The 27,904-nt window shown below is 42.6% G+C and overlaps 1 protein-coding gene across 6 annotated transcripts in view; it reads right to left on the reverse strand.

Annotated features, from left to right (window-relative positions):
• Positions 1 to 27,904, reverse strand: part of PLRG1 (pleiotropic regulator 1) — a 204,895-nt gene that overhangs the window by 114,388 nt on the left and 62,603 nt on the right. For 4 of the 6 annotated variants that reach the window (XR_015053148.1, XM_085863547.1, XM_085863546.1 and 1 more), the window contains exon 3: positions 9,579 to 9,718. The exons of the other annotated variants lie outside the window; for them this stretch is intronic. Coding sequence is in view for 3 of the 4 variants with exons in the window: in XM_085863547.1 (XP_085719673.1) it covers positions 9,579 to 9,718 (140 nt within the window). In the remaining variant the exon portion in view is untranslated. The remainder of the gene's footprint in view (positions 1 to 9,578; positions 9,719 to 27,904) is intronic. 6 annotated transcript variants of the gene reach the window in all.

The raw sequence follows: 27,904 nt of genomic DNA on the forward strand, positions 1-27,904 counted from the left end.
TGTCTGTGTCTGTGTCTGTGTCTGTGTCTGTGTCTGTGTCTGTGTCTGTGTCTGTGTCTGTGTCTGTGTCTGTGTCTGTGTCTGTGTCTGTGTCTGTGTCTGTGTCTGTGTCTGTGTCTGTGTCTGTGTCTGTGTCTGTGTCTGTGTCTGTGTCTGTGTCTGTGTCTGTGTCTGTGTGTCTGTCTGTCTGTCTGTCTGTCTCTCTATATATATACACACACACCCCTCTATCCCATCTACTGTGGATGCACAAAGAACGCTTTACTGATTCACAATCACATTTTCCGCTGACACGACACTGCACCCCTCACGTCGCATACATCACACCTCCCAATCCCACACCGTAGACAGCAGTATCTTTCCTACTTACCCCTCCCGAAGCGTCCCGGGCCGCGTTGGTCAGCCAACTGCACCAGGTATTTTGAGGGTGGTTATCCTCAGCTTTCCCTCTCTTTCTTGGCGATCTAACTGTGTGTGCATATGTGCGAGAGAGAGAAGAGAGGAGAGAGGAGAGAGGAGAGAGGAGAGAGAAGAGAGAAGAGAGAAGAGAGAGGAGAGAGGAGAGAAGAGAGAAGAGAGAAGAGAGAAGAGAGAAGAGAGAAGAGAGAAGAGAGAAGAGAGATGAGAGAAGAGAGGAGAGAGGAGGGAGGAGAGAGGAGAGAGGAGAGAGGAGAGAGGAGAGAGGAGAGAGGAGAGAGGAGAGAGGAGAGAGGAGAGAGGAGAGAGGAGAGAGGAGAGAGGAGAGAGGAGAGAGGAGAGAGGAGAGAGGAGAGAGGAGAGAGGAGAGAGGAGAGAGGAGAGAGGAGAGAGGAGAGAGGAGAGAGGAGAGAGGAGAGAGGAGAGAGGAGAGAGGAGAGAGGAGAGAGGAGAGAGGAGAGAGGAGAGAGGAGAGAGGAGAGAGGAGAGAGGAGAGAGGAGAGAGGAGAGAGGAGGGAGGGGAGGGGAGAGAGGAGGGAGGAGAGAGGAGAGAGGAGAGAGGAGAGAGGAGAGAGGAGAGAGGAGAGAGGAGAGAGGAGAGAGGAGAGAGAGAGAGAGAGAGAGAGAGAGAGAGAGAGAGAGAGATGGCGCCTGTCTCAGATTAAGTAAGTATGTAGAAGATAGTCGGGTTAATCCTGCTCTTTGTCAGCTTTCGTAAGTTGTTGTCTTTTGCCCCAACCCACAAATTTCTTGCTATCCCCTCCTGCTGTACATAAAATAAAGCCCCATTCACTGTGCCACATACCGTTCCTCACTTGGTTATAAATAAATGCACTGTCTAGAAATGTTCCCAGCTCGTTTTTGTGTTTTCTTTCATTGGTCCAGCATGGCCCACACCCTAGTTTAGCCGGGTCGTTATTCCCTGATGACCAGTTTACTAGCTGGTACGTGCTTGGCAGTTCCGCTCAGCTGCATCTAATCTGGTAAGGTGATCCGGTTTAAGAAGTGCGTTCCGAGGGCATGTTCCCTGGTAATTGGATCATGTGACCTTTAGGTAAACGGAATTAGACGGAGGACCCTAAGTCACGTGGTTGAGTTATTGGCGATCGATTAGCGATCCGTCGCGTCACAAAGTTATTCGTGTATGACGGCCTGCGATTCCGGTGAGTCTGGTGGGAACCCGAGGTAGTTCACCCCTCGTGATCTTTGCCCTCGACCCCAGGTCCGCAACACTTTGGTGTCAGGAGCGAGATTCGGAGCTGGGGTGTGCTTAACGCACCCCCAAAATTAAGAGCAGGTTAGAATACAAATCTTATTTCAATATTTGTGTGGACCATGGCGGAAAAAAACGAGCTGGTCCAGGTGAGTTTTAAACCAACAATTTTAGAAGCATCCATGGCTCAGGACGACAGCTTTGAGGGAGATTGTTCCTCGCAGCAATACCCAGAGGTAACCTTGTGGGCAACCGGGACAGGAAACAATGCTTGAGGACACCCACCATCAAATTCCCCTCATGGAGGACATGGCGATCCCCATGGCATCCACACCCAATAGTAGCAGATCAGCTTCACCAAAGACATTTGACATGAATCAGATGTGGAAAATGATGAAACAAATGATGGACCAACAGAACAGAAATATGCAAAGAATGGAAGAGAATAGGCAAAGAATGGAAGAGAATATACAAGCAGGACAAAACCAACAGAGGAGTAATATGAAAAAAAATGAACAGGGATATACAAGGAAAATTGGATGGGAAATTGCAAAAACTGGCTGAGGGCATGCGAGTGATGGGGGATGGAATCAGGGAGGAAATTAAGGCAGGTCAATGGGAGCTGAAGGCGGAGCTGGAAAAGCTAAAGGCGGGTCAGCAAAGTCTGGATGTCGGGCTGGTGGAGGTAAAGGGTGATATGCAAAGGATGGACCAGAACATGACAGATGAGATCAAGACAGTTCGTGAGAAAATGAACGGGGTGAACGAGAATGTGCAAGGTGTTTAGACTGTGATAAAGACGGGTAAGGATGAAGTGGCAAACAACATAATGTGCGGTTAAGCGAGAAGTAGATAAACTTGGACAGGGGATGACAGAAATAAAGAAAGGACAGGAGCAATTAATAATGGAGATTGGTAAAAACACGAACACGATACAAAACTTAAAACAAGGCCAGCAGGAAACAAAGGGGGAATTGGGTGTCGTAAAGGAGGAGTGTAAAGGCCCTGTCACACATTGACGTTTTAGCCAGCGCATGGCAATGTAACAAAATGTATCTAAAACGCTGGCGTATGCTGAACTATTGATGTTTTTTTCAGTTTTGGGCATATAATAATGAGTTGGATGTATGCATAACGTACACAGAACATTTCGATAACCTTTATAGATAACATACCAACGAATGCTTAGCGTGTTGTCGGCGTTCACAACCTATGCCCAACGATAGTCTAACTTATGCCTAGCGCGGCAGCGTATCGCCGACGATCATGTGGCGTAGCCTATTAATAGGCTGCCGCTCAACGATTCAAATCATAACTGCACTAGAAATCGAAGTGTCAACATCACAGTCATGCCGAAGAAAAAAAAAAAAGAAAAAAACCCCATGGAGTCTGGAACACTGACGGGTTCCTCCTGTGAAGCCCATTTTTATATAACAATTCCCCTAAACGCTGCCAATACGCCATTATACGGTAGCTGTAAGTTAGAAACACGTTCAGTAAGTTCTGTGGTCGTCCAGAAGATGTCAAATATGTCTACATATGTCAATATGCGTTGGAGATACGTTACACATAGGTGCAAAGCACGTTACTCGTATGTTAGAAATAAGTTTCGGGTATGCTAAACATTACCTCGACGTGTTTCGACTTATGAGTAATTTACAAGTAACGTGTGTCGACGTGTGTCAACGATCGCATAACGTGCCTACAACTTATGGCCAGCGTATGCGGAACGTGTGAGTCATACGCTGGCATACGTCGAAAAATTTTGAGCATGCTTAAAATTTGTTGATGAGCTCGGCGTACTACGACGTATGCCAGCGTGCTCTTAAAGTATACAAAACTTAACCATAACGTATTCGACGTGTGCCAGCGTATTCGCCAAATTTTTCATACGTCGGCATACACTGGCTAAAACGTCAAGGTGTGACAGGGCCTTAAGGCGAGACACGAAGAAATTACGAAAAAGGTTAAAGAAATGGGATGGAAAGTAGAGACAAAAAATCAAGAAATGAACAAGCGATTTAAGAAATACGAGGACGAGACCAAAGAGAGGTTTAAGATTGCAAAGGAGGAATTAACGGAGACACAAAAAGATGTGGGGCAGATAAAGAATGAATTAAATGACGTAACGGAGACACAAAAAGAGATGGAGTGGGTGAAGGATGAATTACATGAGGTAAAAGAGGGGCAAACACAAATCAAAGAAAACTTAAGAGACATTAAGATTGAGCTTGTTGAATGTCTTGAGAACCGATGTAAGGGTCAGGATAACCTCTTTCAGAAACAAAGGGAGAGGATACACTCCCTCGAAGCACACCGCGACCAGGTGAGTCCAGTAAAGGTAATATAAGGCTGTGTGAGGTGGAGCAAGCGCATGATGTTAAAAGGTACATGCTGAGTTTTGGGGGGGGGGGGTAGAAGCTCTGGGGTCTCTTGGGCTAACACAAGTCCCCAGAATGATTATGCCAGAGTGTGTGCAGAGTGCGAGTAACATGGCGTGAATAAGTGCGCGAGGGGGTGCGGGACGCGCATCGACCCAGATGGGGTTGACGAATTGTCTGGGCGAGTGGCTTGGGCCCCGCAGGTGTAACCCACCTCTCTAATCTAGAGGGTCCGCCCATGCATTGGTCCCTCAAGGACTGGTGAGTGGGGCGAGGAACCCAGGAGGCCAGACAGTGCCGTTAGCTCCGTACAACGGGAAGACCGACCTGACGGCGTATTTGGCACTATTTGACTACGTGTACAAGGGTAATGGCGGGAGCACGGACGAGAGTGGAATCCATCTCATGGTGGCACTGCCCGGCACGGCGGCTGAGGTCCTGACCACTATGCTCTGACGGGAGCAATGACGTTGGCAGGCCTCCGATCGGCCCGAAACAATCGATTTGGTGTATAACAGCAGAGCGAGCTTGTTAAAGCTCAGCTCATCGGGCGAAAATGAAATCCGAATGAAACAACAGGGGATTTGGCTTATGACATTCGCCACGCAGTGGGGATCGCGCATGCAAACATGGCAGCACCCCACCAGGAAGACCTTGTTCTGGACTACTTTATCCATGCCCTCATGGGCATCGACGCCGGAGCCCTGCTGATGACATTTCGACCGGAAAACCTCAAAAAGGCTGCCGACACTGCTGCCCGATGGGAGGCATCAAGGCCGCTGGCCAGAGGGTCTGAGCACCATGCGATAACTGTCAGGCAGGTGGACAGTCGTGGGCCCAGAGTTAGGACCGGTGTTAATTAGATAGGGATTAAGGATAATTTCCTCCAGTATGTAATTGCCTCCTGTGACTTATTCCAATGTTTTTTTGTATTTCAAACGAGCAATGGAAGAATTGCGTTTTTATAATATGACCAAGTATGCAAGAAGCCTCACCTCCAAGGGTGACAGCGGGGCGAAGTCATGCTCCCGAGGCAGATGATTGATGGGCGTGACGTGAGTAGGAAGAAAAAGAGCGCGGAGGAGGCAGGCGATTAGATAGGAAATTGCAACAAAAGAGTATGCTTCAATGATGTGATGAGCAGCTGTAATTTGCCATAAATGTTTCCCTTACCATATAGGTGGCAGGATTCTGAAAGCAGTTTAAGTTTTTACAGATTTATCTCGGAATATCACTTTGACACGAGAATGCTCTTCTTCATTAGATGTAATCAAAAGAGCAGCACCTTGTACATCTACTCTGATATCCCAAGCTACACACACATCCATTGCCTTTTTATTGTACAGATTCACTGGTGCAGCTTGCCACGCTGCTTTTTCTATTCAGAAACACTCGCTCAATCAGCTCAAGACATTCCACATCATGCTGGACATGGAGTTGCCCAACCTTCAAATACTGTTGCAAGCTTTTTCTCAAACTATCAAGCTCACTTTAGCTTGCCTAAACTCATGTATGAAACAAAGAAATAAACTACAAACCAGAATTTCGTTCATAGAACGAAATATCTTGCCGAACCGAAGCACGTGAAGCGCAAACTGAAACAAATACTTGTGACACATTGATCAGAGTCTATCGCTCGGCGTATAGAGACTTGTGGAAAGAGTCTATTGATAATGATCTAAAGATTAATCTTAAGATTGAAAACTACCAATAATATATGGATGCTGGAGAACGTTCTGTTATCGCAGGAAGCATTTTTGGTTCCTTGACAAACTACAGATCTGGAAAGCGCTCATCAAGGGCTTTCATATGAGGTATTACTCGATATGGTACCTAAGATTTGAAAAATTGACCTTGGGGTCAAAACATTTCGACCTCAGGCGCTAACCATGAAGGTCAAGGCCGATCTCCACCAAAAACTTATCAGCTGAGCGCTAAACCATATGCTGCATTCCTACAAAGTTTTGAGAAGATTCAATCAAAAATTACTCCCAAAATTAGGGTTTCGCTGAACTCCATGATTTACCACAAAGTGACCTTGACCTTTGACCTTGACCATTATGTGTGCTGAAGGGTATTCCAATAATACTATGATATGTGTAACCACAAGAGATTTCAATGAGAATTGCGCTCTACAGAGCGATTTAAAGGCGAAAAATAGGCGACGACAAACACGTTTATGAAACAAAGTGACAAACAAACAAATAAACAAACAAATAAATAAATAAACAAACTAACTAACTTACCGACTGATACAATCTTGCCGAAAATTTCGGCAAGATTAATAATACAAAGAAGCAAAATGGAGCAAAAAGGAGCAATTGGAGCACAAGTTTAAACAAATATCTACATCAGAATAAAGGCAGGTGAATGCATGAGAACGTCCCAATGCTACGTTTTACATATTTGGGGAAATCCTGGATAGCGTAGCCACAGGGGAATCCCCAATGGAACCAGGATACAAAAAATACATTCAGAGAAACTGAAAGAATGACAAAGCACACAAAAAAACAAACAGTGCAATGAATAGTAAACTAAATGTGCCAATCAGAAGAAATGTCAGTGAAAAGAACAGCTGGAAATAACCTCTCACAGGAGAAAAACCTCGCATGGCAATTTTTCTGGGAATCCCAGGGAGTTCCCAACAGGGGAGTTCCCAATAGAAATGCTATTCAACAATTGCATTTGTACTGACCAAATGTACAAACGAAGAGGCAAAAGTTTTCAAATGTAATGAAGGCAAACAATATTCAGCTTATTGAAATAGTTTTAAAATGAGTGCTTATCTTAATGGGTATACCACACAGATACAAAACACACAGTGCCATAAAATCTTCACATGACAGATTTGTTTTTGGTGGTCCCCTCTGGTTCAAAGCTCGTGATGATGGGATGCCATGTTCATATACCATTGATGACGTCCAATTGTCTCCCAATGTCCTTGCAATTTAGCTCAGGTACATCAATGACTCCCAATGTCCATATCCTGCAGGTAATACTGTTACAAATTTGGAAGCCTTGTGCACACAGACAGACAGCGGTCCTTATAGAACAGTTATATCGGTACGTGAGTGTTTCTAGTTTGGGTCCCGTCCCTAGTCTAATGGGAATTAAATGTTCATGCGCTGTGGATTAATTTTGATAGTTAGAATTTTTACATCACTCACAACTACGGCTACGACTACTACTACTACTACATCCACTACAACAACGCCACTTTTTGCCAAGACTGCCCTGCAGGCAGCCACACATGGGGACTGCATTGGTGCAGCCCATGCATCGTTTGCATCCATCGTTTTTGTGTTCTTGCATCCATCTCCAGCCATTCATTCAAATGGGTCAGCGATTGCATTAAGCAGCCTGGTCACGTCTTTCTTCTTGCATAAAGGCCACTTCAAATGGCCTGTGGGATGGCGCATGGCCTGCCGTGTTAGGGTGAGTTGCCTCCAGCAGCTGAAGGTATGAAAGGAATAAAAAAAGAAGGTTCACTGAAACACTCAAGGGGGACCTTTTGAGCAGGCCCTGAGGATGACTGACCTTCAGCAACTGCTGTGCACTCACCCACACAAAAATCACAGACATTATTGTGCCTTCTTTCCCACAGATGACAGGTCCTGAGCCATGGTTAGTGTAAATATTACTTAAGATTGTAAATAAGTTTAACCCACCTGTGTGTCTGTCTTAGCGCCGGCAATCTTATTTAAGTCGTCTGTATGAGTCTGTTCGTTAGTTACGCAGCACATTAGGTTATTTGTTTTGGGGACATGTATAAAATAAATAAATAAATGTCGCACTCAGGGATCCGTAGGTAAATCGTACTAGGGGAGAACTTACACACGCTGGTCACACGAAAATTTTGACGACTCGGGACGAGTCTGTATAAAGGGGAGGGGGTAGTGTTATGAATTTAGAAGCCTTGTGCACAGAGACAGACAGCAGTACTTATAGAACAGTTATATCAGTAAGTGAGTGTTTCCAGTTAGGGTCCCGTCCCTAGTCTAATGGGAATTAAATGTTCATGTGCTGTAGAGTTATTTTGATAGTTAGGATTTTACATCACTCACAACTACAGCTACTACTACTACATCCACTACAACAACGCCACCTTCCCCCACTCGACCAGTCGCCAGCAAGCGCGCGTGTGGGCGGAGCCTAACATAGGCATGGAATCCCTCTAAGCCAATCGGCAAGGAGCAGGCGTCTCACCCACCCCGTTTCCGGCGCAGCACGATCGCCATTAGGCACGCGGCCAAAGGCGAGGTGGTGGGCGGAGCCTCCATCGCTTCGGCTCGAAGCTCCAGCCAATGAGCGGAGGGCGAGGATGACACGCGTGCCCTCGTCCAATCGGGAGGCCGCCACGAGTCGCGTGAGGACCCCTCGTCCAATCGGGAGGCGAGTGGTCGGGAAGAGAAGCTCCTCCCTCGAACGACAAGAGAATAGATGGGACGGCGCGGTGTCGGAAGCATCTGGTCTACTGGAGCGTGGAACGCAGATCTCGGGTGATGTTCTGGTTCGCTTGAGATATTGTCGCTGGCTCGGGTCTCGCTGCGTGCTGGAGCCTGGCGCTGCCTCCAGACCCGGTGTTTGCAGCTGCATCGAGCTGCGGGTTCAAGTCCCACCGAATCGGCTCGGCGAAACCACACGAGGTGGAAAGGTCCATGTCTGTCTGGGTATCTGTGTGTGTATGTGTATGTGTATGTGTATGTGTATGTGTATGTGTATGTGTATGTGTATGTGTATGTGTATGTGTATGTGTGTATGTGTATGTGTATGTGTATGTGTATGTGTATGTGTGTGTGTGTGTGTGTGTGTGTGTGTGTGTGTGTGTGTGTGTGTGTGTGTGTGTGTGTGTGTGTGTGTGTGTGTGTGTGTGTGTGTGTGTGAGTGTGTGTGTGTGTGTGTATGTGTGTGAGTGTGTATGTATGTGTGTGTGTGTGTGTGTGTCTGGGGCCCCGTCTTTAAGTAGTAAATTGTTAAGTGCTTGCGCTTTGTATATTGCATGAATATAGTCAGTGTTAATTCTGCTCTGTGTCCCCCTTTCCCTATTGTAAATAAATCCCCTGTTAAATGTATCAGCTCGTTTTTGTGCGTCCTTCATTGGTTTAACACGGTGTGTGTTGGGAGAATTAAAAAAGGCCGTTGTTGCCGGAGTGGTGTGCATTTTGACCGACGGAAGATCGGTGACCATCCACTCTGGTCACGCACGGGTCGAACACGGAAACGGTTTGTCCCGTTCGAGTTCCGTCGAGGGTATGAATACTTGGTAGCTCGCCACGTGGGTCTCTAGGTATTTTGAAGTTTGGCAAATAACCCTGTCCCACGTGGTGGAATTATTGACGATTCACGGTCCTGTAAGGGACCCGTACCTCTCGGAGTTTTCCAAATGGTACGAACTAGATTCCGGGTGTTCGGTAAAGTCGACCCTACTGCTCCACCTAGCGGTCGTGCTCGCAGCCGATTACCCAGCCCTTAAAAATACATGTACAAGCTCCTTACACACTGCACACAAAAAAAGGAAACATAATTAGGGTTAGTATGACAAGAATGACGTGTACACAAATACATACGTTGCTCTTGGACATAACTTTGCTGGCTATATGAGAATGGATCCACATGGAGGGTCCGCTCATGGTGTTCTCTCTCAGCTGGCAAGTGTTGGACTGTACCATATTCAAATTGCATTTTCACAGCCATCTTCAGCTTGTGGCTTTTACATGCAGGTGACAAAACAGTAACAAGAAGGATTATTGAGGTACACATAAAAGTACAATGATGTGCATTGAAAATTAGTGAGCTTGGTTGTCGTGATGCAGAATCAAAACATCACAAAATGCACCCAACAGTGCCAAACTACTTTTGATCGGAATGACAACAGTGTAGATGTGTGCATGTAGATGTTTGCTTTTGTGTGTGTGGAGCATGTGTTGTGCGTGTGGTGTACGTTTTTTTTTTCATTTATAGTTTGGTTTTGGTTATTGCTTGGTTTTATCATTTTATATACGAGTAAAAAAGGTGGCGGTAGCCCATTAAGACCTCCCAACCCTTATTTTATCTTGTACCTTATTTTTTGTCTTAACATTTATGTTACACACACACACACACACACACACACACACACACACACACACACACACACACACACACACACACACACACACACACACACACACACACACCTGATGCAAAATCTAACAAATAAATTTGGGTCCAAAATCAAGGTGCAGAGTCCAGCAGGTAAGAAAATGGGTAGTATTCTTTACAATGCAGCAATTGCTGATGATTCCATACGTGTGGCTTATGACTATGCAGAGTCCGAAGAACAACTCCTCAACCAAGCAGCTCTAATCTTGCGAAAGCAGCATTACAGCATGGTTTAATTACAAGGAACAATATAAATATTCGATATGAAATGATCTTTGTTTCACCATGACCTGCTCTCCATTGATCTTAATTTCCCAGAAACAAGTATTTGCCTGTGGCCCATTCTTAAAGGGGTTTTGCACTAAAAGGGTCACTTAAGAATGACTGATCCTTCATTAGGAACGTCAAAAGAATATTTCCACAAAGTTTCATTGATGTACTAGAGATGTGTTTTAAACGTGCCAAAAAGCCTGGTGTTGGCTTAGTGGTTAGGGTGGCGGCTTGGGATCCTATGGTCCTGAGTTCAAACCCCGTTGGCTGCTGAATTAAAATACACCAGGAGGTTGACTCAGCCTGTCATCCTTCTGAGGTGAGCAAAATGAGCACCAGTGTACTGGTAAGGGGGACACTGCATCAGCGGCATCGCCACCTCCCAACCAATGATGCAACCAGCAGCCACAGGCTGCACTCGATAGAGAGAGTGTGCCAAAAGTAGCACCCTCTTTAGGCCATTCTTAAATATATTTTGCACCAAATTCGTCACTTAAGAATGGCACATCTGTAATCACAGTGGCATAATGAAACTTATGGCACCAGTTCGATCGATGTACTCAAAAATGTAATTTAAACTGACTTTGGCGGGTACTTCAAGCAGTGCCCCCTACTTAGTGCACCAATTGGAAAACTTAAGAATGGTCATTCAGAGGTCGCCATCCCACCATCTGATGAGTTTCGCTCTCAAACCTTTTGTACTCAAGATGTAATACAAATCTCTGTTAGCTCCCAGACTAATTACATTATCTTCTAAATTCATAAAGATATTCTTTGTATTGTTGGACAACTTTGTAAATTCATCTCTCAAACAAATAACACATGATCAATCTTTTACAACATTTGATGTATTCTTTGCAAATTCTTTAAACCACTCATATATTTATGAGAAAGATAAATTTTAGTTTAGATTAATAAATAAACAAACTTTTTGCTTCATTTGTATTACAGTCTGTTCCTTTTATAGCATTTACCTTGAAGTATCAAATGAAGTATTTAATCAAATCTGTTTCTGGTGTATGTTCCCCCTCCATCCCCTCCCTTACCTCAAATGGCCGCACTGCTGATTCCACACGTGATAAAGCTGAATGTCTAAACTCGGTGTTTGCAGCTAAATCTTGTGTCCCAAACCCATCACAATCTCTACCCACTTTACCCAGTCGCACCCAACTGTCCCTGGACTCTGTATCCTTTTCTCCTGACAAGGTGGAGAGCTTGCTTTCAAACCTCGAGTCAGATTCTGCAACCGGTCCAGACGGCATCAGCCCACGTGTCCTCAAAGCCTGCTCTTCTGCTCTTGCTCACCCTCTCTCTGTTCTATTCACCCTCTCATTTTCCCAAGGTCATCTGCCATCTGCTTGGAAATCTGCTAACATCACTGCCCTGCATAAAAAAGGTGCAAAAACAGATCCCTGTAACTATAGACCAATCAGCCTTCTCCCAATCATCAGCAAGGTTATGGAATCCATCATCGCTTCAGACATGAAATCCTTCCTCTTCTCCAATGGCTTGATTTCCAATCATCAATTTGGTTTCAGACCAGGTCACTCTACCCTAGATATGCTGCTACTGCTCTCCCATCAATGGATGGAGGTCCTCAATGCCAGACAGGAAATCCGAGCCGTATCCCTGGACATATCACGTGCTTTTGACACAGTCTGGCACCCTGCCCTACTCACCAAACTCTCTTCCCATGGTATTCAAGGCCATCTCCACTCATGGCTCGCAGACTTCCTCTCCTGTCGCAGTCAACGTGTGGCCCTAAATGGAGTTCTTTCATCCCCTCTTCCTGTGCAGGCTGGAGTTCCTCAAGGTAGCGTTCTGGGCCCTGTTCTTTTCTGGTTTTCATCAATGATCTCTCGGACTCTCTGGAAAATCCTCTATTTCTCTTTGCCGATGACTCAACCCTCTGCCGTACCATCTGTCATCCCTCAGACCGGCAAGCAGCAGCTTCTTCGCTCACTGCAGATCTGGATAAAATCACAAACTGGTCCAACACGTGGAACATGTCTTTCAATCCAGACAAATCTCACACTCTCACTATGTCTCTTCGAAAGGACCGTTTACAAAACCCCCCCATCCACTTTCTCAACAATCCTCTGGAAGAAGTCTTTTCTTTCAAGCTTCTGGGTCTCACTATCTGCCATGACCTTTCCTGGGAAAGTCACATTTCCAACCTTGCCTCAAAAGCCAGTCGCCGACTCGGAATCCTCCGTCGTGCAAAGTCCTTCCTCGGCCCTCTTGAGCTCCTGACCACTTACAAAGCTTTTGTCCGTAGCCTGATGGAGTACTGCTCTCCCCTCTGGGCTGGTGCTCCTGCCTCCCACCTTTCTCGACTTCACGCTGTCGAAACCAGGGCTTTTAAGATCATTGGCATCTCCCGCAATGAAGCTGAGTCTTTGGGCCTCTCACTCCAATCACCGCAGGTTGGTCGGTGGTCTTTCTGTCTTCTACCGACTCCTCTCCAGCCTTGCCCCCCTGCTCTCTCTGCGATTTGTCCCAACCACATTTCCACAGGGCGCTCAAGGTCCGCCAACAACCCCCTTCTGGTAAAACTACCAAAATCACGAATCACTGCTCATCTTCACTCTTTCATTCCTCTTTTTCCCGCCTTTGGAATAAACTTCCTCACTCTATTCTTTCCCATTCTTCCCTTCAGGCTTTCAAAACAGCTGTTCACCACCACCTCTTATCTTCCCCCATCCAAATCCTCGATCTTTTCTACCCCGATAATCCACCCAAGCCCACTTCCTTCAATTCTCCTGCTTTCCTTCCTGAAAGTCCCTTTAATGTCCATCTTCCCCTCGCCATGTTCCCCGTCCCATCCCCATCCCTCTCCCTTCCACAGTTCACCTGTGTCTGTTCCCCAATGTTTTGTCCCTTCCACTCCAGCCCCTCTTGTCTCATGCCTCCTTGCTGTGAGTTGTGTGTTAGCTCTCATACGAGCCTCGACCAAGGTATAAAAAAAAAAAAAAAAAAAAAAAAAAAAAAAAGTAGTCTTCTTTTTATTAGAGTTTGAGATGAGAATGGAATCACCCAAATCATAGATACTATCAAATAATGCTTCCATACTTAATTTAGTTTAAAAAAAAAAAAAAGATGTTAAAATTTTGAAACCCTGATCCAGGTATTTGAATTCTTTTCTGTCGTTCTTGGGGAGACAATGGAATTTTACCTTTCTTAATTTCTTTTATTGCTTGCAATTTATGGGATTCCCTTTGAGCATCTTTTATACTCTTTATAACACCCGCTACATTTCCCACAGCAGAAGCAGTTGAACCAATTAGGTCTTTATGTTTAAGAATAGTTGAACCTATACCCATGAGAGTATCAATTATCCCATCTCCTTTTTTTTCTAAATTAATGTCCTCCACACTGTTGTCTCTTCGGTTTATAGTATCCTCTACCAAGATACATACCTTCACCCTTATAGTATAGTATCTCTCCTCCTGCTATAGTATGGGGAAAGGAACATCCCATCCCCCGTAAATATTATATATATTTCCCCAACTCATGTTTCCTTACAATAACCAGAGTATTTAATTAATGGAAAACTTCACGTCGGTGAATTCTGATAGATATAATTTCTCCATCAAAATAAATCGTACGATTATCTTGATCGGTTCTCCTAAAATTTACTCTCCACATGGTTTTTCCAGACACGGGTAGATAAACCATATTTTTCAGTTCCATATTGAATTTATAACCGATTGCGGTTGAATATGCGTTGAATGAAATATTGCATTTGCTCTTATTCCATCTCATTTGCTCATTTGCTCCATCATTATAAGCACCATCAATCAAATCACAGTCAATTAATACTGAATTTATACCTGAGGATATTTGAATGACATTATCACAATAAAACGTTCCATTAATTTCAATATTTTTTGAGGAGAAATGCAATAATTCTCTGAATGAATTATCAATTGTGAAATCAACCATGTCGTTATTATTAAGTTTAATCATTGATTTTGTAGTTTCTTTTTGAATATCTATAACAATATTTTTGGGTTCATCACCCTGTTCTTTCATAAGGCAAGCAATTTCAGTAGATATTTGAGAAATCTCATGTGCTCCTGGTGAAACTGTTATCGTTTTGTATCCGCTCCCCGGATTATAACTAAACTTGTCATCTTTCTCTGTGATATTAAACAAGGTATTATAAGTTATATATTAGTTATATACAAGGTATATAAGTATTATAAGTTTATCTCGGATGCGCCCGCTAAATAGAGAGAAGTTGTATTATAAGTTTCCATAGACAATAAAGATGCCTCATATTATTTTGTTGTGTCAAGTTGTAGTGGGTATGGGAACGGAGATGTGTGATCACTCATGAAATTAAAACTAAGGATTGTGCTTCTCATTTAAAGGTTGAAAAAGTCGGAATATAATTATAAATCTCATATATATTCTCTGAAACACACTTGTTTCAATGAAGACTTGTTAAATAGTCACCCAACATTCAGTGGTAGTATTCTACCATTTTGTTGTCTATAAATATAAATACTGTTGAAGATTTCCCGCCCGTCGGAGTTCGAACGACCGCGTCTAACCAATAGCGGTCGCTTCGCCCACCGAACGGACAATCCAGTCGCGGCTTTCCGGATCAACGCCGGAAACAAGCCACGGGTATGTTTTTAAGCACACCACAACCTTGTCCGCACTCTACCGCACTACAGGGTCTGATCGCCAAATCTTCGATTTGCCTAATTATTCGCGCGGGTAGGTTACCGAGAGATTGTACCTCGAGACCACTTGGAAACGAGCCGCTTAAGCAGCTCGCTTCCTTTTGGGATAACCGAGCGGGGTATTATTGCGCAGTCCCGTTGGACCTGATCACTTTACCGGCTATTTGAAAACCAACTAATATTCCGCAATACAAGATGGCATTTCAATGGGGGAATGGACGCAACGAACAGGTTTACATTCACACAAGGACATTTATTATAATAAAGCACGTATGCAATTAAACAAGGCAAAACACATATGCGACTAGGGGGGGAGCACTCGGGAGAGTGCAAAACCTCCGCCACCAATACTGCTGGGTCACTCAAGTGAAGCTTATATCTTATTCATTAAATATGTCAACAGTGCTGACAGTTATAGTTCTTTTCTCCAACATTTTTTTTTGGGAGGGGGGGGGAGGGGTTGGAAATCACTTAAAACATGTAGAAATGCAAAAAAAAAGAAATCAAAATTTTGTTGAAAAAAAAGTTGCAAAAATTTTTTTTTTCTCCAACAATTATTTTTTTTGGGGGGGAGGGGGTTGGAAATCACTTAAAACATGTATAAATGCAAAAAAAAAAAAAAATTTTTCTTTTTTGGGGGGGGGGGGAGGGGTAACAATTTTTTGGGGGGGTTGGAAATCACTTAAAACATGTAGAAATGCAAAAAAAAAATTTCTCTAACAATTTTTGCCGGGGGGGGGGGGGGGTTGGAAATCACTTAAAACGTGTAGAAATGCAAAAAAAGAAATGCAAAAAAAAAAATTCTCAATTTTTTTATGGGGGGGGGGGACCAAGTCCAAAATTTAATGGCATGATCCTTGGACCATACCTAACATCCCCACCAAGTTTCGTCGAAATCCGTCGAGGAGTTTTTCCGTAATACTGTTCACAAAGAAACAAACAAACAAACAAAGAGAAAGGGGTGAAAACAGTAACCTCCATCCATCTTCGAAGATGGCGGAGGTTAATTATACAAGCAACAAAAGCACGACAAAAGAACTACGACCGTCTATACGAAATGCAATGCAAACATTTACAGCACACAAAGCACTTAACAATTTCCTACTTAATAGATGGGCCCACGGACACACGTACGCACACACACGCACACCCAAGAAATGGTGGCAGAGGCCTTTAATAACGGGCTCCAGCTCGGAGGACAGGTGAGCTGAAACCCAGAACCTATCTCGAACCTCTCCACCTCGTGTGGTCTTCAAGTTGTTCGGGCCCGGGCTCCAGCGAGAGCGAGCTGGATCCAATCGCTGTGAGCTGCGATCCTTCCTGAGCTCCGCGAATCCTCCCGCGCTTCTCAACACGTGCTGGTGAGATGAGGCGCCGATCCTTCGTCAATGCGTCACTTCCCCGAGGAACCACCTCCACGAAGAGGTCGATGAGTCACACCAAGCCGGGAACCAAAATGGAGAACAAAGAGCTCCACGAACCAAGAAGAAGAAGCCACCACTCGCAGCTCGAGCCGAGCGACCGGCTTAACTTTCGTCCAAACAGGGCAGCTTGAAGCAAAAAGCTCTCCCGAGCCAAGCAGAAGCCAAAGCTCACGGAACCATCAAAGCAAAAAGCCTCCAAAAAGCCTCCTCCCGAGCCAGGCCTCAGCCGAAGCTCACTGAGCCAGCCGAAGCAAAAAGCTTCCGAAGGCCTCAACCCTAACGCAAGCCAAGCAGGACCCGACGGTCTGCTGAACGACAACTCTCAACTCCGTTCTCCAACTCTGCCCTCTCCAACTCTGCCTACGAACAAAAGAAAAGATCTCCTCTTATCCTTCTCCCGCCCTTCCCCCACTCCCGGCGTGACTCATGACTCATGCCCTCGTGCTCCATCCCCCGCTCAGCCACGGGTGGGAGGGAGTTGTTGACATCACGAGTCATGGGACGGCAGGGTTCTTCTTGCTCTTCGCAGAAGAGGGGGAGGGATGTCTCCATTGTTCGTTCCATAACTATTAAATCGATCCGCAGCACATCTAATCGATTTCTGAACATTTAAACAATGGAAGGTGAGCTATCGAGGGAACAAGCACTTATCGACATAGCTGACTAAAGGAACCTGTATGTTGTGTGCAATCGAATTCCAAATTCGTAACAATACTTTATCATCTTTATCAGCAAAAAATAATTTTCATCTGTATCTACAATTAATTTTTTTTTCATTTTCATCATGAGAGAAAATTAAACTCATTTAACATGGGATAAAATATCTTTGTATGGAATTTTATTAAATATCGCTGATTCTTCTGTTGGAATGAGACCAGCTATGGTTTTAGAATCTATTAAGTATTCATTGTTTTGAAGAGCCATCACAACACAATCAGGAGGTTGATTTGTTTCTTTCGGTTGTTGAAATAATCCATTATCATCATATTCTAATTCTCCTTTAACCTCGAGTTCTTGTTCTATCATTTGCCTGAAATATTTTATCATTTGAAGTTTTTTAGGGGTGTATTCTATCATCGAAACGATAGACATTTGCTGAGGAGTTTTTAAAATTTGTTAAAAAACAAATTTCTCTTGTTTTCTTTCAAACGCTTCTTCACCCATTAGTTTCTGTCTGCGTTTCTTCTTTATGTCTTGCTGTTGTTTTTTTAACTGTTAATGCTCCTTAAACATTCTTGCTCTTTCTTTTGCATCCATTTATTAATTGATTAATATCAATTAATTACTTAAAAAATAACATTAATTAATATCATTTAGTATCTCATCTTGTTTCACAACAATATATTTATATCTTCCAGTCGTGCATTTCATATACTCTTCAAATTATTTTTTACGACACAACGTAGAACAATTGCCTATAAAAAAAAATTATTTATATCTCTTGAACTTAACTTGAAGAAAATAAAAGTATTAGCATTACTTATTATTGAGCGACGAGGGAGTTGAAAGTATGATTGACTAAGATAAATAAAATGACAAGAAGATATTAAATAATGTTTTCTCTGGAATCACATAAGCTATCGAAGTGAAAATTTGCAACTATCATCTTCCATCATGTCTGCATTGATAGTAAAAATTATTACATCATAAGTCACATGGTTTGGTGGCCATCTTGGATAGAAAAATGTCCCTTATCCGATTAATACGAAACTTCACACACGTATTCCACTACAGGATTGGAGGCAGAATGTACATTTATGATGTCATAGGTCACATGGTTCGTCACATGGTCACATGGTTCCCTCTTGTGTAATAACTATCCATAACCATTTAGTTTCTCTCATTAACACAATCATCAAAGATAACGAGGTTCTTCTTTGATCTAAGTCTTGGAGTGAAAGTATATCATCCGTATTATCACGAAGAATATAAGTTATAGGTTTTGATTTATTTTTACATGTTGGTGTATCACAAAAAGAGTTGTATTATATCTTCAATGGTATCATAATTTAGTTTGTTTTGAAGCATAAAATAAACCAATTATGTCTTCTTTTTGAAGACCTGCATTAAAACCTTGTGAGAGTAGTTGATACTCAGGTTGAAACTTGACTTTGCGAAAATTATTAAATAATTAATCAAAATCGAAAAAGTTGTGAGTAAAGGCCCGGTCACACCTTGACGTTTTAGCCAACGTATGCCGATTTTTGAATTTTTTTTCTAAAACGCTGGCACACGTTGAATAAGTTATGGGTAAGTTTTGATAACATTGAGAGCACGCTGAAAAACACTGCCATACGTCGTTGTACGTTGGCTTTAAACGTTGTACTTTTTGGTTGTCCTCAAATTTTTTCATGCTTGAAATTTCACGACGTATGCCGGCGTATGACTCACACGTTCCGCTACGCTGGCCACAAGTTGTATGCACGGTCTGCGATCGCTGACAGACGTTAACACATGCTACTTGTAAGTTAATCATAAGTTGAGACACGCCGAGGTAATGTTTAGCGTACCCGAAACTTATTTCTAACCTATGATTAACGTGTTGTTGGCACGTTACGCGATCGTTGCCACACGTCGACAGACGTTACTTTTAAGTTACTCATAGGCTGAAAGACGTCGGTATAATGGATCGTCCTTGCGTCAGCGTCCACGGCCACGGCCAGGACACTTATTTGCAGCATTCTTCAAACTTTTCTTCGGCATGACGAGGATGTTCACACTTCGATGTCTAGCTTGGCTATGATTCCAATTGTCCATCGGCAGCGTCTATTTAAAATAGTCGAGTTTGAGCGTTTTAACACGTTCAGAAGAAACGCTTCAAATTTCCAAACCCCAGCGTGTGTTGTCGATGTTGTTGGGACTACGTAAAGAATTGGTTCAAAGCACGTCAAACATAAGTTAGAAATAAGTTTCGCGTAAAAAAGACATTACCGCGACGTGTTTCGACTTATGAGTAGCCTTTGTGGATGTGTGTAAGCGTCCACATATCGTGTGTAAAACTTATCCCCATCGCATGCGGAACGTGTGTCATACGCCAAGTACATCGTAAAATTTTGAACATGTTTAAAATTTCTTGACGTACTCTACTTACTACGACGTATGATAGCGTACTTTAGCGTTGTACTCACGTATACCAAACTTACTCATACCGTATTTGACGTGCCCCAAAGTTTTAGACAGATTTTTCTTAGGTCGGCATACGCTGGCAAGATCGCCAAGGTGTGACCGCGATGTTGACACTTCCATTTCTACGGCAGTTATGATTCGAATTGTTGTGAGTCAGCCTTTTAATAGGCTACGTCACGACATCGTCGGCGATGCGTGCAATGCGCTATGCCTAAGTTAGACTATCGTTGGGCATCGGTTGTGTAGGCCGACAACAGGTTCAGCATTCGTTGGTATAAGTTATCTATAACACAACAAAACGTTCTGTGTTGTTACCAATGCGTTATACATAAGACCAAGTCGTTATGTATACGTCCGAATCTTTAAAAAAAACATCAAAAGTTCAACGTAAGCCAGCGTTTTAGATACATTTTAATACATTGCCATCGCTGGCTAAAACGTCAAGGTGTGACCGGGCCTTAAGGAGCATCTTTAAAAGCAGGCAGATTTGTCCACATCTGCTTGAACAAACTGTGAGACATCTTAATGAATTTGGAAGATTTTTATGGTTGTTAAATTTTATTGTATTTTCCCAAATGGGTAAAAAAAAACTCATTCATTTATACAATTAGAAAATAAATTATTTAAAATTTTATAGGCTTTTTTAGAAACTGTTTTGTCCTGAGTTCAGGTTTAATTTCAACATAATCCATTGTTATATTTATACAATATTTTGTGTTGATATTTCCCTGAAAATGGCAATCGTGAATAATATCTTGTGCTGATATCAACACAATCAATCCCTGAAACATTACTGTCATTTGTTCAGTCTCTTCTCTTGTAAGAAAAGGTGTATTATCACTCTCATACTTAACATTCATTTCTGTCATTAATCTTGTAAAGTCATTGATTTTTGATGTAATTTTGAAACAGTTATGTTCCTTTTTGTATTTTTTTATTTTCATTAATTAGAAGATAATCACAGAATATACATTGTTTATGGACTTTTGACTGTGTTTAATCCCACTCTATCACATGTAGGACAATTCTCAAATTTGTCAGATGAAGAATCAGGGAATTCAAGAGGCTCAGGATTTAGGATACTATTCATATTTATGTGGTAAAACTTAACTTCAAATAAAATTCATCTTCGGTACTTTCAATGGTGCTTTCACAATCATCTATAAAACTACTTTCATAGCTATCGTTTGAACACAAACTCTCAGTTCCAACTGTCTTGTGTTGCAACAGAGATACTATCATCACTATCATAATCTTCAAAATCTTCACTTGAATAATCACTCATATTTAATTAGTATAAAAAAACATGACCATCTATATCCATATACTTTTTTTCATTGACAGATTCAACAACTACATTTTTTATATTAAAAGTAATTTTAAAATGGTCCTTAACTACAAATAAATGAAATGTCATTTCACCTGATATATTAACATCCTTTATTTCATCATGATTTACATCTTTAGGGTTGTTGAAAAAAATACAAATTTCTCCTTGCTTATTGCTGATGGTCTTATGTATTCTTTCAAAAGCTTCATCCATAAGGTTTTTCTTTTTTGACCCAATTTCTTGTTTCATTGCTTTTTCTAGTTTTGAATATATTGCTTGAAGGAGAGGAGAAACTTTTGTTTGAGCTACTTTAATTGTTCTTCCAGATATACTAAAAGCCCTTCCACTGAAGGAAATTGAAGAATTCATATTGTTAACAAAAATTGTTTTTATCCAATAGTTCAAAAAAAACTATAAAAATGATGAACCACATTGACCTTCTCTACTTTACTTCAAAGGAAAAATCACATTATGCTTTCATCAAAAATTTATCAAGATTAACCAAATCACAACAAAAAAATAGAAAATGTAAAACATATCCTTGTAATAGATGTCTCAAGTACTTTCATACAAAAAGAATGATTAAATCAACATTTGAAATATTGTAATAACAAGAAATCAACTGTAATCAACTTATCAAAAGCAGGTTCAAACGTATCATACAAAGATTTTAACAAACCTATAAAACATCCATTTGTGAGACGTGCGTGCGGCGTGGTAGGGTGTGTGGGTGTGTGTATGTGTGTTGCTGTATGTGTGTGTGTGTGCGCGTGTTGCTGTACGTGTGTGTGTTGCTGTACGTGTGTGTGTGTGCGTGTTGCTGTACGTGTGTGTATGCGTGTTGCTGTACGTGTGTGTGTGCGTGTTGCTGTACGTGTGTGTGCGTGCGTGTGTGTTTCTGGACGTGTGTGTGGGTGTGTGCGAGCTGTTGTACGTGTGTGTGAGTGGGTGCGTGTTGCTGTACGTGTGTGTGTGTGTGCGCGTGTTGCTGTACGTGTGTGTGTTGCTGTACGTGTGTGTGTGTGGGTGCGTGTTGCTGTACGTGTGTGGGTGCGTGTTGCTGTACGTGTGTGTGTGTGGGTGCGTGTTGCTGTACGTGTGTGTGTGTGGGTGCGTGTTGCTGTACGTGTGTGTGTGTGGGTGCGTGTTGCTGTACGTGTGTGTGTGGGTGCGTGTTGCTGTACGCGTGTGTGTGTGGGTGCGTGTTGCTGTACGTGTGTGTGTGGGTGCGTGTTGCTGTACGTGTGTGTGTGTGCGTTTTGCTGTACGTGTGTGTGTGTGCGTGTTGCTGTACGTGTGTGTGTGCGTGTTGCTGTACGTGTGTGTGTGTGCGTTTTGCTGTACGTGTGTGTGTGCGTGTTGCTGTACGTGTGTGTGTGCGTGTTGCTGTACGTGTGTGTGTGCGTGTTGCTGTACGTGTGTGTGTGTGTGTTGCTGTACGTGTGTGTGTGTGTGCGTGTTGCTGTACGTGTGTGTGTGTGTGCGTGTTGCTGTACGTGTGTGTGTGCGCGTGCTGCTGTACGTGTGTGTGCGTGTTGCTGTACGTGTCTGTGTGCGTGTTGCTGTACGTGTCTGTGTGCGTGTTGCTGTACGTGTGCGTATACTTGTACAACAACCTAAACTTTCCCTCTTTCATTCCAGTATTTCTTCACAACAATGCTCATTATGACACATCTTTTTATAAATTAATTGAGTAAAACTAGTGGAAACATTTCAGCCATTCCTAACACTAACCAGAATTACATCTCCTTCACAAAAACAATCCTGTGTATATATATATATATATATATATATATATATATATATATATATATATATATATATATATATATATATATATATATATATATATATATATATATATATATATATATATATATATATATACATCTTCTTCTTTCGGCTGCTCCCGTTCGGGGTCGCCACAGCGGATCATCCGTATGATTCGCAGTGATTTGGCACATGTTTTACGCCGGATGCCCTTCCTGACGCAACCCTGGTCGCCTCTTACGACACAGGGATATGGTACACCTATTTTAACCGGGATATACACCGGCCCAGTATACTGGTATGGTACTCATTTCGCCGACCTCGGAAGGATGACAGGCTGAGTCAACCCCCTGGTGTATTAATTCAATGGCTCAACGGGGCTTGAACTCAGGACCTTTTGGATCCCAAACCGCTGCCCTAACCACTGCGCCAACACCAGGCTCGGTGGTGTGTGTGTGTGTGTGTGTGTGTGTGTGTGTGTGTGTGTGTGTGTGTGTGTGTGTGTGTGTGTGTGTGTGTGTGTGTGTGTGTGTGTGTGTGTGTGTGTGTGTGTGTGTGTGTGTGTGTGTGTGTGTGTGTGTGTGTGTGTGTGTGTGTGTATATATATATATATATATATATATATATATATATATATATATATATATATATATATATATATATATGCTTTTAATGATAGAGAAAGCTAAAAGAGGTGGAATATCACAAGTCTGTCCAAAGATATATGCTAAAGCCAACAACAAATATCTTCCTAACTATAATCTTAAAAAAGACAAGTCTGAAGACGACGATGGTTCACGAGCAGTATTTGACGATGTAGATTGTTTCAGAAGTCAAGGATGAGAGAATGTGATAATGTTTGACCAAGTTATAAAAACTGATCAACATTATGTGGTATGAGTGACAGGTTATTAGATGCAAAATGTCGAAAACCCGGTTTTGTTCAACAAGTTTCAAAATTTGACCTTTGCATAACCTTTAAAGGTCACAAAACAATGTTGTGGACATTAAAATAAGGAAACAGGATACATGTTATAGTTTATTGGAGTTAGTTCGTCAAAGAAGGTCGAAAACCCGGTTTGATTCCCACAACTTTGAAAATTTGACCTTTGTGACCTTTAAAGATCAGAGGTCAAGGATTATGACCTTTGGTGCAAAACTTCCTCTGGAACATTCCAGGATCAATATAACGTCATATAGGCTATATGGCATTTCACACTCATCAGATTATCCATACTTTGATGAAATCAGCGTAAAAACAAACTTGAAGGGGGCGCCACGGGCAAGGTGTTCGAGATAGAGCAAAATGATTTCAAGACTTTAGGTGGGGAATGACCTCAAGATTATGCATAAAAATATTGTCATCCAAGGTCTCAAAGTTTGGGCGGTCGTATGATTTTTATGTCAAAATTCGAAATTTTCTAAGTTCGTGACCTTGTGACTTTGACCTTGACCTTGGGACGAAAATGAAAAATCGAGCTCCGTGGGGCTCTGCAGGTGCCATTGGGCTAACCAAATAACGAAACCACTGCCAGATTCGACAAACCCCTCGGAGAAGATGGATTTTTGTCAAAATCGCAATTTTCTAAGTTCGTGACCTTGTGACCTTGCCCTTGACACGAAAATGAAGAATCGAGCTCCCTGGGGCTATGCAGGTGCCATTGGGCTCACCAAATATCGAAACCCCTGCCAGATTCGACAAACCTCGTAGGAGAAGATGCAAATTGAAATCGGCTACCCCCTAAAAACACAATTCGCAATTTTCTAAGTTCGTGACCTTGTGACCTTGACCTTGGGACGAAAATGAAAAATCGAGCTCTGTGGGGCTATGCAGGTGCCATTGGGCTAACCAAACACCGAAACCCCTGCCAGGTTTGACAAACCCCTCGGAGAAGAATTTTTTTCTGTCAAAATTTGCAATTTTCTAAGTTCGTGACCTTGTGACCTTGACCTTGGGACGAAAATGAAAAATCGAGCTCCATAGGGCTATGCAGGTGCCATTGGGCTAACCAAATACTGAAACCCCTGTCAGATTCAACAAACCCCCGAGGAGAAGATGCAAATTGAAATCGGCTACCCCCTAAAAACACGTTTTTTGGGCGTGGCTCCGCCCATAATGGGCGCACCATGCCCATTTTCACAAAAACACAACGAGATCATGATATAAACCTCCCACCAAAATTTTGTCAGGATCGGATAAAAATCCACGGAGCTATGCTCGGGACAGACAGACAGACAGACAACAATAACGAATATAGTGGTCACTTTTTTTTCGTGAACCAATAGTTCTTACATGATGTATTATGATGCTAACAATTTGTACGGATGAGCAACGTCTCAATGTTTACCTCATAGAAATCTTCGATGGGTTAAGGAGAAAAATTCTGAAAAAGGTTTTACAGAACATTGTTAAATCCTCTCAAAAATAATTAGATGAAGCTAAAGTAGGATATTATTTTGAGGTTGATTTAAAATATCCTGAAGAACTCCATAAGAAACATAAAGACCTTCCATATGCGCCTGATAAAGAAAGTCCGAAGAAGGAATGGCTTTGCGGTTATCAACAATCATTTCTTACAAAAGGCAAACCAACAGAGAAATTACTTACGACATTACATGATCAATGGAATTATGTTTTACATCAAAGGAATTTCAGACAATATTTATCTGCTGGGTTAAGACTGAAGAAAATTCATAGGATTTTGAAATTTAAACAGTCATTGGTTAAAAAAAGTATATTGATTTTAACACAGAAAAGAGAACACTTGCTTCAAATGATTTTGAGAAGAACATTTATAAATTAATGAATAATGCTGTATTTGGAAAGAATATGGAAAATGTTAGGAATGGAAAAAACATAAGACTTCCTACATCTTGGAAACAAGCATCTAAATTAATGAACAAACCAAGTTTTCAAAGAACAGAGGTGTTTTCAGAGAACTTTTGTGCTATTCATATGAACAAAGAAAGTACTGAAATGGATAAACCTATCTAAACAGGAACATCAATTCTTAACTTGTCAAAGTTGTGAATGGATGACTACTTCTACAACAACCGAAAAAGAAATATGTGGAAGGGGTTTATCTACTTTATATAGATAGACAGTTATATTTTGAAAATCAATTCGGAAGATATTTATAAGGATATATCTCAGAATGTTGGAATTTATGATACAAGCAATTATAAATCAGATAAACTATTCTCTCCAAAGAATAAAAATGTTATTGCAAAGTTTAAAGACGAGTTGGCTGGAAAGATGAGTGATTTTGTGGGGGTGAGAGCAAAGGCTTATACCGATAAGGATATTGATAATAATATTGAAAAATGATAAAAAGTTAAAGGTGGTAAAGAAAAATGTAATCAAAGAAACAATAAATTTTGAAGATTATTACAACTGTTTAGCCTTGAAGAAAGAAGAGTAGAGAAAAATGAATACAATAACAAGTGAAAACATCATTTATATACAGAGGAGGTAAATAAAAAGGCATTGGGAGCTTTTGATAAGAGGTATATTTTAGAAAATGGAATTTACAGCCTCCCCTATGGATGGGTGTGTGTGTGTGTGTGTGTGTGTGTGTGTGTGTGTGTGTGTGTGTGTGTGTGTGTGTGTGTGTGTGTGTGTGTGTGTGTGTGTGTGTGTGTGTGTGTGTGTGTGTGTGTGTGTGTGTGTGTGTGTGTGTGTGTGACATAAATGTTAAGACAAAAAATATGGCACAAGATAAAATAAGGGTTGGGAGGTCTTAATGGCCTACCGCCACCTTTTTTACTCGTATATAAAATGATAAAACCAAGCAATAACCAAACCACAAGAATGGAGAAAATCACAGCCTTGGTGTTTAAATGGGAAACCTAATGAATGTAAGAAATATCAAATAAGCCTTATTGAAGAAATAACTAAAACAAAGGTCGATAAAACAAATAAGTGAATAAAGTTAAATACAAATAAGTGAGAGGATGTAAAAAGCCTGGAGTTGGCTTAGTGGTTAGGGTGGCGGCTTGGGATCCTAGGGTCCTGAGTTCAAGCCCCGTTGGGCCGCTGAATTAATACACCAGGAGGTTGACTCAGCCTGTAATCCTTCCTAGGTCGGCAAAATGAGTACCAGTGCACTGGTAAGGGGGACACTGCATCAGTGGCATAGTCGCGTCCCAACCAATGATGCAACCAGCAGCCACAGGCTGCAGAGAGAAAGAGAGAAAGAGAGAAAGAGAGAAAGAGAGAAAGAGAGAAAGAGAGAAAGAGAGAAAGAGAGAAAGAGAGAGAATGTAAAGAAAATAAACATCCTTGAATGGACAGAAAACTTTGATGGTTGTCAAGAAATCAATGGAAAAGTAATATACTACAATCTGAAAATGATATGCTCAGACAAAGGTGTTAAGAGAGGTTTGTCATTTCATCGCTGCTCAACAAAAATACCAAGTTCAGGTAACACTCGATGGTAATGTGTGGTGCAAGAAAATCAAGTTATTCACAAAAATAAAAGATGAACAAATATTTGTTGGTTCGCTGTTTGAGTTTCGTGTGTGTGACGTGTGCGTTGTGGGAGGTGTGTGGTGTGCGTTGTGGGAGGTGTGTGGTGTGCGTTGTGGGAGGTGCGCGTTGTGGGAGGTGTGTGGTGCGCGTGGTGCGCGTTGTGGGAGGTGTGTGGTGCGCGTGGTGCGCGTTGTGGGAGGTGTGTGGTGCGCGTTGCGCGCGCGTTGCGGGAGGTGTGTGGTGCGCGTTGCGCGCGCGTTGCGGGAGGTGTGTGGTGCGCGTTGCGCGCGCGTTGCGGGAGGTGTGTGGTGCGCGTTGCGCGCGCGTTGCGGGAGGTGTGTGGTGCGTGCGCGTTGCGCGAGGTGTGTGGTGCGCGTTGCGCGAGGTGTGTGGTGCGCGCGCGTTGCGCGAGGTGTGTGGTGCGCGCGCGTTGCGCGAGGTGTGTGGTGCGCGCGCGTTGCGCGAGGTGTGTGGTGCGCGCGCGTTGCGCGAGGTGTGTGGTGCGCGCGCGTTGCGGGAGGTGTGTGGTGCGCGCGCGTTGCGGGAGGTGTGTGGTGCGCGCGCGTTGCGGGAGGTGTGTGGTGCGCGCGCGTTGCGGGAGGTGTGTGGTGCGCGCGCGTTGCGGGAGGTGTGTGGTGCGCGCGCGTTGCGGGAGGTGTGTGGTGCG

This window comes from Eptatretus burgeri, chromosome 18 (assembly GCF_056783735.1).
Source record: "Eptatretus burgeri isolate ZD-2024b chromosome 18, Ebu_testis_v1, whole genome shotgun sequence".
Classification (NCBI taxonomy): Eukaryota; Metazoa; Chordata; class Myxini; order Myxiniformes; family Myxinidae; genus Eptatretus; species Eptatretus burgeri.